The following is a 17,683-nucleotide window of genomic DNA, read 5'->3' as shown; positions in this document are numbered from 1 at the left end:
TTCCAGGTGAAGCTGGTTGAGAGAATGCCAAGAGTGTGCAAAGCTGTCAACAAGACAAAGGGTGTCTAATTTGAAGAATCTAAAATATATTTTTATTTGTTTAATAACTTCAACTTTAATTTTTTATTTTATTTAACTAGGCAAGTCAGTTCAGAACAAATTCTTATTTACAATGATGGCCTACAGGTTTGTAGAATGAAGAAAATAGTAAAAATAAAGAAAAACCCTTGAATGAGTTGGTGTGTCCACATTTTTGACTGGTACTATATATATATATATATATATATATATATATATTTAAACTACACTGCAGCCAGCCAGTCAGCCAGTCAACTAGTCAGCCAGTTCTCTGTATTCCTTTCTGTCATTCACTCCTTCCTCCTCTTTCACTCAATGATGTTGCACATGCAGCCCCTGCTAGGCCTCTCTGGTTTCCTGGGAACTTGTCAGAGCAGATCCATTAAAGAGATTTAGAGTGGGGTTTATTGTTGTTTGCACCACCCCATTGTCACCATGTCCCCCATACTTCTCCCCTCGTTCTCCACGGGACCCAGCCAGGCCATATGGTGTCAGTCTGTCCAAGACCCTATCCAGCACTCACACCTCTCTAAATAAAAACAGGCAGGCACAGAGAGAAAGGAGAGGGAGAAAGGATTGGAGAAGACTGGAGAGCAGAGTGCCTATTTGCTTGGGTTTACAGATAACTACCTGAGAGAGAGAGAGAGAGAGAGAGAGAGAGAGAGAGAGAGAGAGAGACTGCTTAACTTCGTCTGTGGAGTAGGGATTAGTCTAGGGAGGAAGTAAATGAAAAGGAAAATTGCATGACATTTGTTAACAACAGAGAACATATCTGGTTAATTTGATCCTTTTGTTGGGCCAATTATGACATTGATCACTGTTGAAGTGTGTGTTTTTGTCTGCGGTCTGTTATGTTCAAAGACTGATTAGCTATTTGTCTCAATGCAGTCAGTGCTTTTTAGAAAGTGATATAGCCGGTGTGCCAGAGTAAAGTAAAGGGTATACTAACACTTAATTAAAGGTGTATGTGTGTGTGTGTGCGTGCCTTTATGCTTGGCTGTGTGCATGGCTGTGTCTGTGCTTGTGTGTGGACTGACAGCAGCATTTGATCAGGGGGTACTGCCTGCACAATGTTGTACTATAAATGCAGCAAGGCGGCGCTCAGCTAAGTCAATGCAATCTAAATCACACCACCAGGCCCAGTAATTTACCGGCTGCTAATGCCACAGCCTGAACGGCCGTGAAGAGAGCTAAATATTTTTGTGGGAAGCGGGTGGCGGAAGCAGCTGCAGGTGCTGGTAATTTACACCATAAAGAGAGAGAGAGATGACGGCTGCCTGTCAAAGGGAGGATGAGGACCACGCAGGATGACATGTTTAATGGAGGTGAGGCAGCTGGCGGAATAGATGCCTCTACACCTCACCCTGCTGGCAGATCAAGCAGTCCGCTCGAAAAATGTTTTTTAGACGTGTGTGTCTGTGTCTGTGTGTGTGTGACAGGAGTGTTTGAGTCTTTCTGTAGTTTTAGATTGTGTTTTTTTAATTTTTTTATGGAGTGGCAGGAATTTCACATTGTGTACTCTTTCTGACAGGCCCCAATGGTGGTCTGGGAGCCCAGATCCATTAATATAGTGAGAAGATGCTCAGCTGTAATGGGGAGAAGTTACCCGACCGTATGAATGTGGCACAGAAAGGTGGTGCTATCATTGAGTTGTGACAGCAAAACCATTGGGACCAAGCAGAAGTAGTCCCTAGTTCACTCCCAGGGGATTGTGAGAGAATGACTGACTGCCTACACACCCACACACACACACAAAGGACTTTGATCAGGGCTGTGATGTTGTTATAGTGGACATTGTAACCGAGACATGGATTTACTTCAGTAAACCGTCAGAGCATTGATAATGTATTGAAGCTGTCACAAACTCTCTCCCAATGGGATTAATTAAAACACAATTATGTCAAACAACAGATTACTGAAACACGAACAGCAGAAACAGGCAGCATCATTCTACAAAACCATTCAAATGCCATTAGAAACGACCGCAGGATAACTGTTATCTAAGTAGTGTGGTTCTGTAAGCACACCGTGGCTGGCATAGTGTATCTAATTGTTTAAAGATGCCCCTGTAACCTCTCTGTAGCCTCTAATGTAAAAGTGATCCCCAGCTGGGCTCTTTGTGTCTCCTAAATAATTACTGAGGATGGAAAGAGAAGTGCCGGCGAAATGTGATGATGTGCATTAGCCACCACCACCAGAAGGCCCCCTCTCTCTCGCTCTCTCATTCTATCTGCCATTCTCTTTCTCTCTCGCTTGCTCTGCCTTTCCCTCCTCCTCGCTGTCCTGTTCCCTCTGCCTTTCTCTCTCTCTCTCTCTCTCTCTTCCTCTCTCTCTTGTTCCCTCTGCCTTGTTTTCTCTCTCACGTTCTCCCTCTCTCTCTGCTGCTTGCCGCACCTCCCCTCTTTCGCCGTGTGATACCTTGTGGTTTTTGCATGGCCGGTGAAAAGCACTGCAGGAAATGACCAGACCACGGGATGCTGCTGACCCGCTGTACTACCCTCCCAATAGGGCCTGTCTGCAGTGTACTTCCACATCCCCTGCTCCATACTCAGATGCAGGCCATACCATACTTTCCCCCTGCCTGGGATGACTGTGTGGGTTTTATACAAGCCATTCCCCCCACCCTCCCCTCCCCTCCCTTCTAGTGCAATTTGGCAACAAAGCTCGCCGTTGCCACGGCAACGTGTTGGGGTCAGGCCAGTCTAGTGGTCTCTCCTGTTCCTATGTCTGCTTGTAAAGACTAGCGGATCCCTGTTCCCGTCCAGATCCAGTCCCTCTCTCTCTCTCTGTGTCTACCCTCCACTATCCTCTCTGTCTACCCTCCACTATCCTCTCTCTCTGTCCCTCCCTGTCTGGCTCGGGGTGTGTACATGTGACAAAACATTATCCTGGTAAACTGCTGCGGTTGAGTGTTTGTTCTCTGTGCAGCCCTGTGGCACGCTCAAGCTCTCCTGCAGAATCTGCTCCACATGCTCCTCATTTCCAGGCGTTCCCAGCTAAAGCTTTCCAGATGGTGTCATCATTTCTTGCTGTTTTGGTTTTTGGTCTACGTGTGTGTTTATGCTCCGCAGGTTGAAAGCTGGTTTAGTCTTGCAAGCGAAAATATTATTTAGGCCATCACGGAGGTTACAGTGCAACCAGCTATATCATTTACATTTTAGTCATTTAGCAGACGCTCTTATCCAGAGCGACTTACAGTAGTGAATGCATACATTTCATTTTTTTCCCCCATACTGGTCCGCCGTGGGAATCAAACCCACAACCCTGGCGTTGCAAACACCATGCTCAACCAACTGAGCCACACAGGACTATATCAGGGATGGGCAACTTTGATGGGGTTGGGGGTCACAATTATGAGGGGCTGCTGTGGGTCTGTGTATCCACATCCATACCCACCCACACATGCAGTCAGAGTGAAATGTTGTATAATATAAATAAACTTGCAGGCCAGTTTATTAGGTACACCCATATAATACCGGGTCGGACCCCCCCTTTGCCTCCGGAACAGCCTGAATTCTTTGGGGCATTCTACAAGGTGTCAGAAACATTTCACAGGGATGTTGGTCCATGCTGACGCGATGGCATCATGCAGTTGCTGGACGGCGGTACATTCATGCTGCGAACAGCCCCTTCCTTCTCATTCCAAAGATGCTCTATTGTTTGAGGTCTGGGGACTGCACAGGCCACTCAAGTAAACTGAACTCGCTGTCATGTTCCAGGTAATGTTTTCCACTCTTCAACTGTCCAGTGTTGGTGATCGCGTGCCTACTGGAGCCGCTTCTTCTTGTTTTTAGCTGATAGGAGTGGAACCCGGTGTGGTCGTCTGATGCAATAGCCCATCCGTGACAAAGATCGACGAGTTGTGCGTTCGGAGATGCCGTTCTGCACACCACTCTTGTACCGTGCTGTTATTTGTCTGCTTGTGGCCCTCCTGTTATCTTGCACGATTCTTGCCGTTCTCCTTCGACATCTCTCATCAAAGAGCCGTTTTCGCCCCCACAGGCCTGCCGCTGACTGGATGTAAAAAAATGTTTTTTAAATGACACCATTCTCGGTAAACCCTAGACACTGTCTTGTGTGAAAAGCCAAGGATGGCGGCCGTTTCTGAGGTACTGGATTCGGTGTGCCTGGCACCGATGGCATACACGCTCAAAGTTGCTTACGTCACTCGTTTTGCCCTTTCTAACGTTCAATTGAAAATGCCACGCCCACGTGACTCAAAATGTACAATCATAAACATAGTAGTCCTGGGCTACACAGTAGACCTAGTCTACTAGACAAACTTGGGTTACACATTCAACACATAACAAAACAAAGGACAGGATGACATTGTCATAGCCTAGGTCCTAAAGCAGGACTCCCTGCTTAGTAGATCAGCGATCTCAGGCTCCAAAATTGAGCTAGATGATGTTTAATGATAGTGATGCCAGAAGATGAGGATGTAGTTGATGCCAGATGAAAGCGATACATTTGGGTTGCCGACTCTAATTTTATCCTCGGCCTCTCGATCTGTAGCCTGTGATGACAGATAATGGTGATGGAGCTGGCTGGCTGGCTGGCTGGCTGGCCCAGATGTCATTCTCAGCTCAGCCTCTCTGTATCCTGGAATTTGTACTTCTCCACAACCAATGTGTAGCTGCTGCTACAGTGCAAAAAAAGCCCACCACACGTCTGTCCAGAGCAGTAGTCATTCTCACTACAAGCTCAGTCTCTGCCGTTTTCATAATGCAGTCCGGTCTCATTGATCAAAAACCAGACGGTGCTGAGATGCGTCTTTTAAATGCAAATATTTACATTAGTCAGCTAACTAACTAGCTAGCTAGCTAGCCAAACCAGAAGTCAACATTCCATCAGTCAAGCAAAAAAACACTTGTAAAACATGTAAAACAAATTACATATACAGTCATTACATATACCAGTCAAAAGTTGGGATGGCAGGTAGCCTAGTGGTTAGAACTTTGGGCCAGTAACCGAAAGGTTGCTGGATAGAATCCCCGAGCTGACAAAGTAAAAATCTGTCGTTCTGCCCCTGAACAAGGCAGTTAACCCCGGTAGGCCATCATTGTAAATAAGGATTTTGTTCTTAACTAGCTTCCCTGGTTAAATAAATAAAAAATATAAATAAAAAGTTTGTACACACCTACTCCTTCCAGGGTTTTTCTTTATTTTTACTATTTAGAATAATAGTGAAGACATCAAAACTATGAAATCATGTCGTAACCAAAAAAGTGTTAAACAAGTAGCCACCCTTTGCCATGATGAAAGCTTTGTACACAACACATTAAAACAATGTAAAGTAAAAGAATATCTAAAACAAATTGGCAACCACTCATCATAGGAGCATGTAGGAGCTATCCATTTTCGTGAACAGGGTGGTGTAATAAACTGTCCAGTGAGTGTATATATGTATATAAATGTATATACAGTTGAAGTCGGAAGTTTACATATACATTTAAACTCAGTTTTTCACAATTCCTGACATTTGATCCTAGTAAAAATTCCCTGTCTTAGATCAGTTAGGATCACCACTTTATTTTAATAATGTGAAATGTCAGAATAATAGTAGAGAAATTGATTTATTTCAGCTTTTTATTTCTTTCATCGCATTCCCAGTTGGTCTGTCACGCTCTGACCTAGGAGAGCTGTGTTTTCTCTGTTTAGCTAGGCCAGGGTGTGATAGGTGGGTGGGCATTCTATGTTTTTGTTTCTATGTTTTGGCCGGGTATGGTTTTCAATCAGAGGCAGCTGTCTATCATTGTCTCTGATTGGAAGCCAAACTTAGGCAGCCTGTTTTTCCCTGTGTTTTCGTGGGATCTTGTTTTTGTGCAGCTGTGTTTATTGCAGCTCCAGAACGTCACGTTTGTTTCGGTTTCACCTGTTTCTTGTTTTGTTCGGGTTCACTAAATAAATAATGTGGAACTACCGGCACGCTGCTCCTTGGCTGATTTATGACAGGGAATTCGAAGACAGCACTCGTGACATGGTCAGAAGTTTACATACACTCAATTAGTATTTAGTAGCATTGGCTTTAAAATGGTTTAACTTGGGTCAAACGTTTCGGGTAGCCTTCCATAAGCTTCCCACAATAAGTTAGGTGAATTTTGGCCCATTCCTCCTGACAGAGCTGGTGTAACTGAGTCAGGTTTGTAGGCCTCCTTGCTCGCACACGCTTTTTCAGTTCTGCCCACACATTTTCTGTAGGATTGAGGTCAGGGCGTTGTGATGGCCACTCCAATACCTTGACTTTGTTGTCCTTAAGCCGTTTTGCCACAACTTTGGAAGTATGCTTGGGGTCATTGTCCATTTGGAAGACCCTTTTGCGACCAAGATTTAACTTCCTGACTGACGTCTTGAGATGTTGCTTCAATATATCCACATAATTTTCCTCCGCCATGATGCCATCTATTTTGTGAAGTGCAACAGTCCCTCCTGCAGCAAAGCAGCCCCAGACCATGATGCTGCCACCCCCGTGCTTCATGGTTGGGATGGTGTTTATCGGCTTGCAAGCCACCCCCTTTTTCCTCCAAACATATTGATGGTCATTATGGCCAAACAGTTCTATATTTGTTTCATCAGACTAGAGGACATTTCTCCAAAAAGTACAATCTTTGTCACCATGTGCAGTTGCAAACCGTAGTCTGGCCTTTTTATGGCGGTTTTGGAGCAGTGGCTTCTTCCTTGCTGAGCGGCCTTTCAGGTTATGTCGATATAGGACTCGTTTTACTGTGGCTATAGATACCTTTGTACGTGTTTCCTCCAGCATCTTCACAAGGTACTTTGCTGTTGTTCTGGGATTGATTTTCACTTTTCGCACCAAAGTACATTCATTTCTAGGAGACAGAACGCGTCTCCTTCCTGAGCGGTATGACTGCGTGATCCCATGGTGTTTATACTTGCGTACTATTGTTTGTACAGATGAATGTGGTACCTTCAGATGTTTGGAAATTGCTCACAAGGATGAACCAGACTTGTGGAGGTCTGCAATTTTTTTCTGAGGTCTTGGCTGATTTCTTTTGATTTTCCCATGATGTCAAACAAAGAGGCACTGAGTTTGAAGGTAGGCCTTGAAATACATCCAAAGATACACCTCCAATTGACTCAAATGATGTCAATTAGCCTATCAGAAGCTTCTAAAGCCATGACATCATTTTCTGGAATTTTCCAAGCTGTTTAAAGGCACAGTCAACTTAGTGTATGTAAACTTCTGACCCACTGGAATTGTGATACAGTGAATAATAAGTGAAATAATCTGTCTGTAAACAATTGTTGGAAAAATTACTTGCGTCATGCACAATGTAGATGTTCTATCCGACTTGCCAAAACTATAGTTTGTTAACAAGACATTTGTGGAGTGGTTGAAAAATGAGTTTTAATGACTCCAACCTAAGTGTATGTAAACTTCAGACTTCAACTATATATATATATATATATATATATATATATATATATTTGGGGGGAAATCGATCCGCTGGCCTACAAAAGGGGCGTCCGCCAGTTGCCCATCTCTGAGTGATGTGTGAACGTTAGAATATTAATGTGTTGTGTGTGTTCCTCCTGCCATGAAACACACACACACACACACACACACACACACACACACACACACACACACACACACACACACACATGGACCACCAGACACAATATCAGTGAGTGTAACTCTAATTGTTCCCACAGCTCAAACACCTAGTGTGTTTACTAGACATGCTTCTATTAATAATAACCCAGGAGGTGGGGTCTGCCATGCAAATTGAATAACTTTGAAATGCCAATCTCCTCTTTGAGATGATGAATATTGATGGGTGGCATGTGAAGGTTCAGAGCCCCTATAGAGGGAAAACACCTGGTAGCACTTTTCATGTCCTTTATTGTCAGTTTGTATCACCTTTTCCCGGTAAATCACTTCAAAGATGGCTCTCACGGTAATGAATTGCGTGACAAGTAGCCCAGTTTGGCTTTCTCCCTGGCCTCATGAGAAATGAATGTGATATCTTAGTGGGGTTGAAGAGGACTGTTCTGTTTGGCCGCGCGCAGGGCTGGATGTCAGTAATATTAAAGCGTCCTCTCAAAGTTGTGTCAGCTCAGCCCACGACCTCTTTCTTTTTGTCATCCTTTTAAAGCACCGATATGTAGCTCGGGGAGAAGAGAGACCAGACGAGACTCTCACCCCAGAGATTTTACGTCCATTCTGTGTGTTTGTGTTTCGATGTGCCTAACTAACACACAGGGCCTGGAGGAAAGCTTTGCTCACTCACCTTTGTAAATGTATCAGTGCTGTTGTGTTAGTGCTAATGTGATAGCCATCTGCTGCCCCGCCCCCCCCCCACCCCCCCCCCAAACCAATTATTTGATTATTCAGATGGAGCTGCTCCCTCTCCACAGTAATCCACACGGTAGGGGTGACTGTAATGTAGCCTAGCCTAGCAGAGCCATGTAGCAGAGAACAGATGTCGCAATCTAAACCAACAGCCCCGTGCAGGGCACCGTGTGCGGCTTCAAGCGGCAGTGTGTCAGTGTCACCACCTCCCGCCAGTCGGACTCTCCTCTGTTGTTATTTCAGACTTTGTTTGTTTACCAATAGCTATGTCATGATGTAACTGAAGCCATATCAATCCACCGGCTGCAACGTTGTCTCCGGGTCATTTCCAAGTCGCCCTCGCGAGAGAGGTTTCTCACCCTCAATGCTCTTCCTTTGTTTAATCAGTAATTATGGGTGTACACTACCCAGCCCTGCCCAGGGAGGACTCTACTGCTTGACGTCAAGATGAGGTAGCCTGGCCATGATGTAGCAGTAGCTAACTGTAACTGTCTGTCAACCTAACAAGGGGCCATTTTTACCAGACTGTACTGTTTTTTCAAGAAAAGGTTCCTAATCATTATAAGCTTATCAAAGAGAGCCATTATATGATTAGGGACTTGAAGGAGGTATTGAGCTTCTGCTGACTGGATAAAACATATCTTGAGAGTCTATGACTGACTTTGTTGCTGTACATAGTCTTTCTTTCTGCTTTGAATAATCCGACTCAGCAAAGGTGCAGCTGTGCACTTGACTGTTTGCTAACATCAACCCCCACATCCTTTTTTCCATACATGAATATCCTGCTAATATTCTCTCTTTTCTCTCTTTTCTTCTCCTCTTCTAGAAGAAGACTGGGGCCCTGAAGTCTCAGGAGCGGAAGGAGAAAGAGAAGGAGAAGGAGAGGTGGAGAGAGGAGAAGCAGCAGGAGACGGTGGTGAAGAGACAGAAGGAGGAGGAGGAGGAGAACGTCATGCCCACGTCTCTGGACCCCCTGGAGAACGGCTTCATCAACCACGCCCAGAGAGAGCAGGAGAGGATGAACGACAGACTGCTGAAGAAAACCTACTCCAAGAAGAACAAACAGGTCGGTTTTATTTTACTTTTAGTTAACGAGAATGTACCATTGAGGTCAGAAGACCTCTTTTAGGGAGGCCTGAGTGCCTTTGTGGTGTTCTATTGGAATGTAAAAAAAAATATATATTTTTTTTTATTTCACCTTTATTTATGAAATGAAGCCACATCAGCTGGAGACTACATTACGTAAAGTTATGGAGGATAGACATAATTAAGGCTGAAGGCTATTTCCCATTGTGGTCCTGTTGCTGGTGTCGTTTCTCGTTCTGTATGTTCCCTGATTCACTCACCGTGTTGGAAGTTCCTTCACGCCCAGACTGACTGAGGCCAGTACTGGTGGCCAGGGGCAGCCTGTACTGCTAGGCTATTTGAGTCAGAGTCTGACACAGGGAGAAGATTAGGCAGGAAGCCATTAAAGCAAATAATGAGGCTGTGTAGTGAGAGCCTTCCTCATCTGACCCGAATACCTCCTTGATAAGATTTGTTAAGGAAGTTAATAGTGTTTATGGTGTACCAAAACTTAGTTACTTTTTCGATACTATAACATGAAAATTACAGTGGTGGAAAAAGTACCTAATTGTCATACTTGAGTAAAAGTAAACATACCTTCAGCCTTAATTATGTGTGTGTGACGCTAGCGTCCCATCTGGCCAACATCCAGTGAAATTGCAGGGCACCAAATTCAAAAACAGAAATACTCATTATAAAAATTCAGAAAACATACAAGTGTTATACATAGTTTTAAAGACTAATTTCTTGTGAATCCCACCACGGTGTCAGATTTCAAAAAGGCTTTACGGCGAAAGCATACCATGTGATTATTTGAGAACATCACCCAGCAGACAAATCATTACAAACAGAAACCAGCCAAGTAGAAGAGTTACACAAGTCAGAAATAGAGATAAGATTAATCACTTACCTTTGATGATCTTCATATGGTTGCACTCAGACATTCATTTACTCAATAAATATTCATTTTGTTCGATAAAGTCTCTCTTTATATCCAAAAACCTCAGTTTTGTTTGAGCGTTTTCTTCAGTAATCCACAGGCTCAAACGCAGTCACAACAGGGAGACAAAAAAATCCAAATTGTATCCGTAAAGTTCATAGAAACATGTCAAACGATGTTTATATTCAATCCAATATAAAATGTAAACAAGAAAGGCGCGCTCTCGGGATTGCGCATGAAAAAGCTCTGTGACACTTTAGGGTCCAGTCATTCAGACTGGTCTTACTCCCTCATTTTTCAGAATACAAGCCTGAAACAATTTCTAAAGACTGTTGACATCTAGTGGAAGGCATAGGAACTGCAATTTGAGTCCTAAGTCAATGGATACTGTAATGGTATTGAATAGAAAACTACAAAAATAAAGAAATCCCACTTCCTGGATGGATTTTTCTGAGACATTATTTTAACATTTCTGGAAACTTTAGAGTGTTTTCTATCCAAATATACCAATTATATACATATCTTAGCTTCTGGGCCTGAGTAGCAGGCATTTTAATTTGGGCACGCTTTTCATCCAAAATTCCGAATGCTGCCCCCTACCCTAGTGAAGTTAAGTAGTAAAGTATTTTTACTTAAGTACTTTACACCACTGGAAAATTGGTTCGGTACTAGAATTTGTTACTTTTGGTTCTTGTGTCAAATGTGTCTCACGTCGTACACTGACTGAGAGAATCAAGTCTGTCTAGTGATTTGTCGACTGGGCCAGTACTTTCTCAGCACATTTGGCGTTCCTGTTCAACATTTAGCCTACATGCTCTGTTGCAGTCGCCCATAGAAACTGCTGGTTCTGCGTCGCAGTCAGCACCACATTGTTGAGATTACACATGGAAAACTCATGCTATATTTGAGCAATATGATTGGTTGTTCATTCAAGCACTGTTCATTCAAGGGAGTTGATGCGTTCACATGGCACACACGAGCTGTCCAGACAACAAAAATAAGCACTCATCAATCCACTCGCTGAGTTTATTTATTTTAGAGAAAGTGATTTACAAAAGTAAACTTTCAATAGTGAACATAGTAGCAAACTAGCGATAGGCTACTGTTGATAGTATACAAAAAGACAGTTCTACAAAAAGCATTCTAGCATTTGTCTTGACTACTGTAGCTAGATCAAAAGTCTCTCTTAAAGTCTCTCTTAAAGTCTCTCTTATTTTAACATTGATGTAATTTGACCCAATATTATGGCCAGAATGAGCACATTTACCCTGAGATATATATATGTGTGTGTGTGTGTGTGTGTGTGTGTGTGTGTGTGTGTGTGTGTGTGTGTGTGTGTGTGTGTGTGTGTGTGTGTGTGTGTGTGAGTGTGTGTATATATTGAAATGTAAAGTTATGTTGTATGCTCTGAGTCTCACATGGTTTTCCAGAAGGATTTTAGGCTAATGTCAAGTGCCTACCACTCCATCTGCTACAGTGAGTCAGCCTACCATTACATCTGTGCTTGAACTTAACACAAAGTACAACAAAAACTAAAAAGATGCCCAAAGGTTATTCTGTGTTTGGCTAATATGCGTTTCGGTATTGAGTATCATGATAAGAAATCTGGCATCGGTATTGAAATCAAAATTCTGGTATCGTGACATCACTAGAAGTTAACATGCTCTACACATATCTAGACGATGGCATGGACTGGAGAACCCTTATGTAGCCTGTAGAGAATGCAGTGGCAGAATCTCTCTCTCTCTCTTCTCTCCCTCCTCCTCTCCCTTTCCTCCAGCCGTGTTATCAGAGTCTCCTAAAACAGCTCCAAAGCATCTCTGGAATCCAATGCATATAAAACACAGCATTCCAGATGGGAATGGGGTTTGATGAGAGCCTTTGTGTTTTATCTCCTACTGAAAATGTCCTTGGCACCATTGTAAACTGAGGCTATTATAGCCCATGTGGCTGTTTATCATGCTCGCTTCTCCCCACTGGCAACTTAGTTTGTTTCCTCCTCGATAACACACACACACACACAACTTTCATACCATGGTAATTGTAGTGGGGAAGGAAGCCTCAACAAAGCAGCCATCTGGATATAAAAGATGGTGTTTATGTACGTGTGTGTAGGTTTCCATATAGCTGCTTTGATATCACAGAGGAGAGAGCGAGAGTCATTATAAAAGCCTCCAAAGCCCCTCTAATCATGCTGCTTATTGAGGGAACTTGAATAGAGCGCTAGCTGCTTGATGTTGGAGGGTAAAATACAGCTAACAGATTTTTCCCAGTAACACCCTGGGGTCAGAGGAGGATGAGTCTTTGTCGTAAATGCCACCCTATTCCCTTTATAGTGCATATGGTCAAAAGTAGTTCACTATAAAGGGAATAGGGTGCTTTTTGAGATGTGTCCTAAGAGCAAGGCTCTAACTATCATGTCTGTATGTAAGAGATTCACTGGGTTTGATGTCAGTGTTTGGCCCATGTGAATTTGGACTTAGTGTGCCTTTTACTGCCCCCTCACTGAACCAGCCTATATATTAGAAGGACTGCACTTAACGGAGACTTTTTACTCAACTGCACCAATTACCCTAGGACCTCGTGTCCTTCCTCCTCTTTACTTCTGGTTTGCCTGACTAGCTCTCACGTCTCTCAGTCAGTGAAGAGATGTCCCCGGTGTGCTCTTATCCTCTTCCTGATCTTCCCTGGCTGGTAACTGGAGCAGAAGCAGCTTCTCTGCTCTCAGGCACGTATGGCAAGCATGTCAAAAACGATTTATTCGAATTCTGTTCTGTTCACAGTTCCCGGCCTCCTCTTTCGCGTTACCTCAGTAAAAATGTACCAAGGCAAGACAATATCTGTTATATGATGAATTGTGACAACTTAGGGCGTTGTGATCTTCAATGACCTCAAAACTGGTTATGAAAACACATGATAATGCTGACTGTAGTGAAACAACAGCCCTGCCCGCTGCCCAGGCCTTACACACACACACACACACACACACACACACACACACACACACACACACACACACACACACACACACACACACACACACACACACACACACACTATATATATACATCATACTCTCCTCTCCCAGCCTGCTGCGTGGCCTAGCACCCTATTAGTGATTAGATTAGATTAGTATTTTATTTTGATTCTTATTTAGTCACATGCACAGTTGTACTTGCAGTGTACTGTGAAATACTTAAGCTCCGAGCTCCAACAGTGCAGGTGTGAATGAAACAATAATAAAACATGTTTTTTAATAATATATACATACTGTAAAAATGATAAATATAAATGTCCATTGGGATGTGGGTGGGGTAATTGTCCATTGGGGGGGCGGGGAATAAAATGTCCTAAAATGTCCATAGAGGGAGCAGTACGGGGGGAGGGTAGGATGGTGACGGGGAGTAGGCAGCTGACTAGAGGTGGCTATTCAGCAGCCTGATGGTCTGGGTCTAGAAAATATTGGCCAGTCTGTTAGTTTTAGCCATGATGCTCCTGTACTGCCCGCGTCTGACTGAAGGAAGCGGGGAGAACAGGCCGTGGCTCGGGTGGCTGAGGTCCCTGATTATCTTCTTGGCCTTCCTGCGACACCTGGTGTTGTAGGTGTCCTGGAGGGCAAGCAGCATGCATCCAGTGCTGCAGTGTGCACCCAGTATGCTCTCGATGGTGCTCCTGTAGAACACTGTAGTGTTGTTCCCTGGCGTGGTAAACATGATCTCACTAACGTCATATGGTAATATCTAAACTAACCTTGGCCTTTTAGCTCCACTCTAAGCCCTTTGGACATCAGTGCTGACCCAGAGTCACAGTATCAGTCTATGAACCTGCGGATATATCCTAACCCTGTCTGTTTGTCTGTGGGAGGAGTGCAGGATTAGGTCCACACTGCATAGCCTATCTAGGTATGTTTTTAAGCACTAAGTCGGGAGGGGGGGATCAGATTAGCCGGGGCTAACTGTTCACTGGGGCATAGTTCACTGTTGTGTTCACTCTCACGCTGCTGCTGCTGCTGCGTAGTCGGATAGCGGTGGCGGCTGGAGGCTGTAAAGCCTGATAGGCGGGAAAACAGTACAGGCTGTTAGGTTGTAAAGTAATGCAGCAGATAAAGAACAAGACCCAGGTTATCTGCTCTGTTGAATATCCTGTCCCCTCCGTCTCATCCTCCCCTTCCTTCTCCAACCTGATATTCTCCTCCCCTGTTCTCCTCCAGTTTCTGTCCCTCTTCCTTTTCGTCCTCGTCCTCCAGATCCTGCTCCTACTTCTCCTCCCCTCCTCCTCCAGCTTCTGTCCCTCTTCCTCCTCCTCCTTTTACACATCCACAGCAGCAGGGCACACAATCTCTCGCCAAATGACCCCCATCACCACCCCACCACTTAAACAGCATATCACCCCTCAGTGCAGAGACCTCCGATACCGGTCTCTGGGTCTGTAATGTAGCCATTCAAATCAAATCAAATCAAATTGTATTAGTCACATGCGCCGAATACAACAGGTCCTACCTTACAGTGAAATGCTTACGAGCCCCTAACCAACAATGCAGTTTCAAAGAATACGGATAAGAATAAGAGATAAAAGTAACAATTAATTAAAAAGCAGCAGTAAAATAAATAGCGAGACTATACACTATACAGGGGGGTACCGATACAGAGTCTTTGTGCGGGGGCACCGGTTAGTTGAGGTAGTATGTACATGTAGGTAGAGTTATTAAAGTGGCTATGCATAGATGACAACAGAGAGTAGCAGTAGTGTAAAGAGGGGGAGAGGGGGGGGCAATGCAAATAGTCTTGGTAGCCATTTGACTAGATATTCAGGAGTCTTATGGCTTGGGGGTAGAAGCTGTTTAGAAGCCTCTTGGACCTAGACTTGGCGCTCCGGTACTGCTTGCCGTGCGGTAGCAGAGAGAACAGTCTATGACTATCGTGGTGGAGTCTTTGACAGTTTTTAGGGCCTTCCTCTGACACCGCTTGGTATAGAGGTCCTGGATGGCAGGAAGCTTGGCCCCAGTCATGTACTGGGCCGTTCGCACTACCCTCTGTAGTGCCTTGCGGTCGGAGGTCGAGCAGTTGCCATACCAGGCAGTGATGCAACCAGTCAGGATGCTCTCAATGGTGCAACTGTAGAACCATTTGAAGATCTGAGGACCCATGCCAAAACTTTTCAGTCTCCTGAGGGGGAATAGGTTTTGTCGTGCCCTCTTCACGACTGTCTTGGTGTGCTTGGACCATGTTAGTTTGTTGGTGATGTGGACACCAAGGAACTTGAAGCTCTCAACCTGCTCCACTGCAGCCCAATTGATGAGACTTTTTTCCTGTAGATTTTTTCCTGTAGTCCACAATCATCTCCTTTGTCTTGACCACGTTGAGGGAGAGGTTGTTGTCCTGGCACCACACGGCCAGGTCTCTGACCTCCTCCCTATAGTCTGTCTCGTCGTTGTCGTGATCAGGCCTACCACTGGTGTGTCATTGGCAAATGTAATGATGGTATTGGAGGCATGCCTTGCCGTGCAGTCATGAGTGAACAGGGAGTACAGGAGGGGACTGAGCACGACTCTGTGTTGAGGATCAGCGTGGCGTTACCTACCCTTACCACCTGGGGACGGCCCGTCTGGAAGTCCAGTATCCAGTTGCAGAGGGAGGTGTTTAGTTCCAGGGTCCTTAGCTTATTGATGAGCTTTGAGGGCACTATAGTGTTGAACTCTGAGCTGTAGTCAATGAATAGCATTCTCACATAGGTGTTCCTTTTGTCCAGGTGGGAAAGGGCAGTGTGGAGTGCAATAGAGATTGCATCATCTGTGGATCTGTTGGGGTAGTATGCAAATTGGAGTGGGTCTAGGGTTTCTGGGATGATGGTGTTGATGTGAGCCATGACCATCCTTTCAAAGCATGGCTACAGACGAGAGTGCTACGTGTCGGTAGTCATTTAGGCAGGTTAGCTTAGTGTTCTTGGGCAGAGGCACTATGGTGGTCTGCTTAAAACATGTTGGTATTATAGACTCGGACAGGGAGAGGTGGAAAATGTCAGTAAAGACAGTTGCCAGTTGGTCAGCGCATGCTCGCAGTACAGGTCCTGGTAATCCGTCTGGCCCTGCGGCCTTCTGAATGTTGACCTGCTTAACCTCTTACATCTAGACGTTCCGCTAGCGGAACACCTGCTCCAATATCCAATGATAGGTGTGGCGCGAATTACAAATTCCTCAAAAATACAAAAACTTCAATTTTTCAAACATATGACTATTTCACAGCATTTTAAAGACAAGACTCTCCTTTATCTAACCACACTGTCCGATTTCAAAAAGGCTTTACAACGAAAGCAAAACATTAGATTATGTCAGCAGAGTACCAAGCCAGAAATAATCAGACACCCATTTTTCAAGCTAGCATATAATGTCACAAAAACCCAGAAGACAGCTAAATGCAGCACTAACCTTTGATGATCTTCATCAGATGACACACCTAGGACATTATGTTATACAATACATGCATGTTTTGTTCAATCAAGTTCATATTTATATCAAAAAACAGCTTTTTACATTAGCATGTGACGTTCAGAACTAGCATACCCCCCGCAAACTTCCGGAGGAATTTGCTAAGAATTTACTAAATTACTCACGATAAACGTTCACAAAAAGCATAACAATTATTTTAAGAATTATAGATACAGAACTCCTCTATGCACTCGATATGTCCGATTTTAAAATAGCTTTTTGGTGAAAGCACATTTTGCAATATTCTAAGTACATAGCCCGGCATCACAGGGCTAGCTATTTAGACACCCGGCAAGTTTAGCACTCACCAATATCAGGTTTACTATTATAAAAGTTTGATTACCTTTTGTTGTCTTCGTCAGAATGCACTCCCAGGACTGCTACTTCAATAACAAATCTTGGTTTGGTCCAAAATAATCCATCGTTATATCCAAATTGCGGCGTTTTGTTCGTGCGTTCCAGACACTATCTGAAAGGGTAAATAAGGGTCGCGCGCGTGGCGCAATTCGTGACAAAAAAAATCTAAATATTCCATTACCGTACTTCAAAGCATGTCAACCGCTGTTTAAAATCCATTTTTATGCAATTTTTCTTGCAAAAAAGCGATAATATTCCGACCGGGAATGTCCATTTAGCTAAACAGAGGAAAGTAAACAAAGCTTTCGGTCGACGCGGGCACGAGCCTGATTCTCACAGTACTGTAACCAGCCACTACCCAAACGCGCTACTTTTTTTCAGCCAGAGCCTGCAAAGCCACAATTCAGCTTTTTACCGCCTTCTGAGACCCTATGGCAGCCGT

The 17,683-nt window shown here is 44.2% G+C and overlaps 1 protein-coding gene across 9 annotated transcripts in view; it reads left to right on the top strand.

The window, feature by feature from the left end:
* Positions 1 to 17,683, top strand: part of LOC106585083 (autism susceptibility gene 2 protein) — a 380,813-nt gene that overhangs the window by 82,248 nt on the left and 280,882 nt on the right. For all 9 annotated transcript variants that reach the window (XM_014170870.2, XM_045707151.1, XM_014170873.2 and 6 more), the window contains exon 2: positions 9,222 to 9,461. In XM_014170870.2, the coding sequence (XP_014026345.1) occupies positions 9,222 to 9,461 (240 nt within the window). The remainder of the gene's footprint in view (positions 1 to 9,221; positions 9,462 to 17,683) is intronic.

This window comes from Salmo salar, chromosome ssa24, assembly GCF_905237065.1.
Source record: "Salmo salar chromosome ssa24, Ssal_v3.1, whole genome shotgun sequence".
In the NCBI taxonomy this organism is placed as follows: Eukaryota; Metazoa; Chordata; class Actinopteri; order Salmoniformes; family Salmonidae; genus Salmo; species Salmo salar.
Note: the sequence above shows the minus strand (reverse complement) of the source record. Positions and strands in the feature narration are given on the sequence as shown.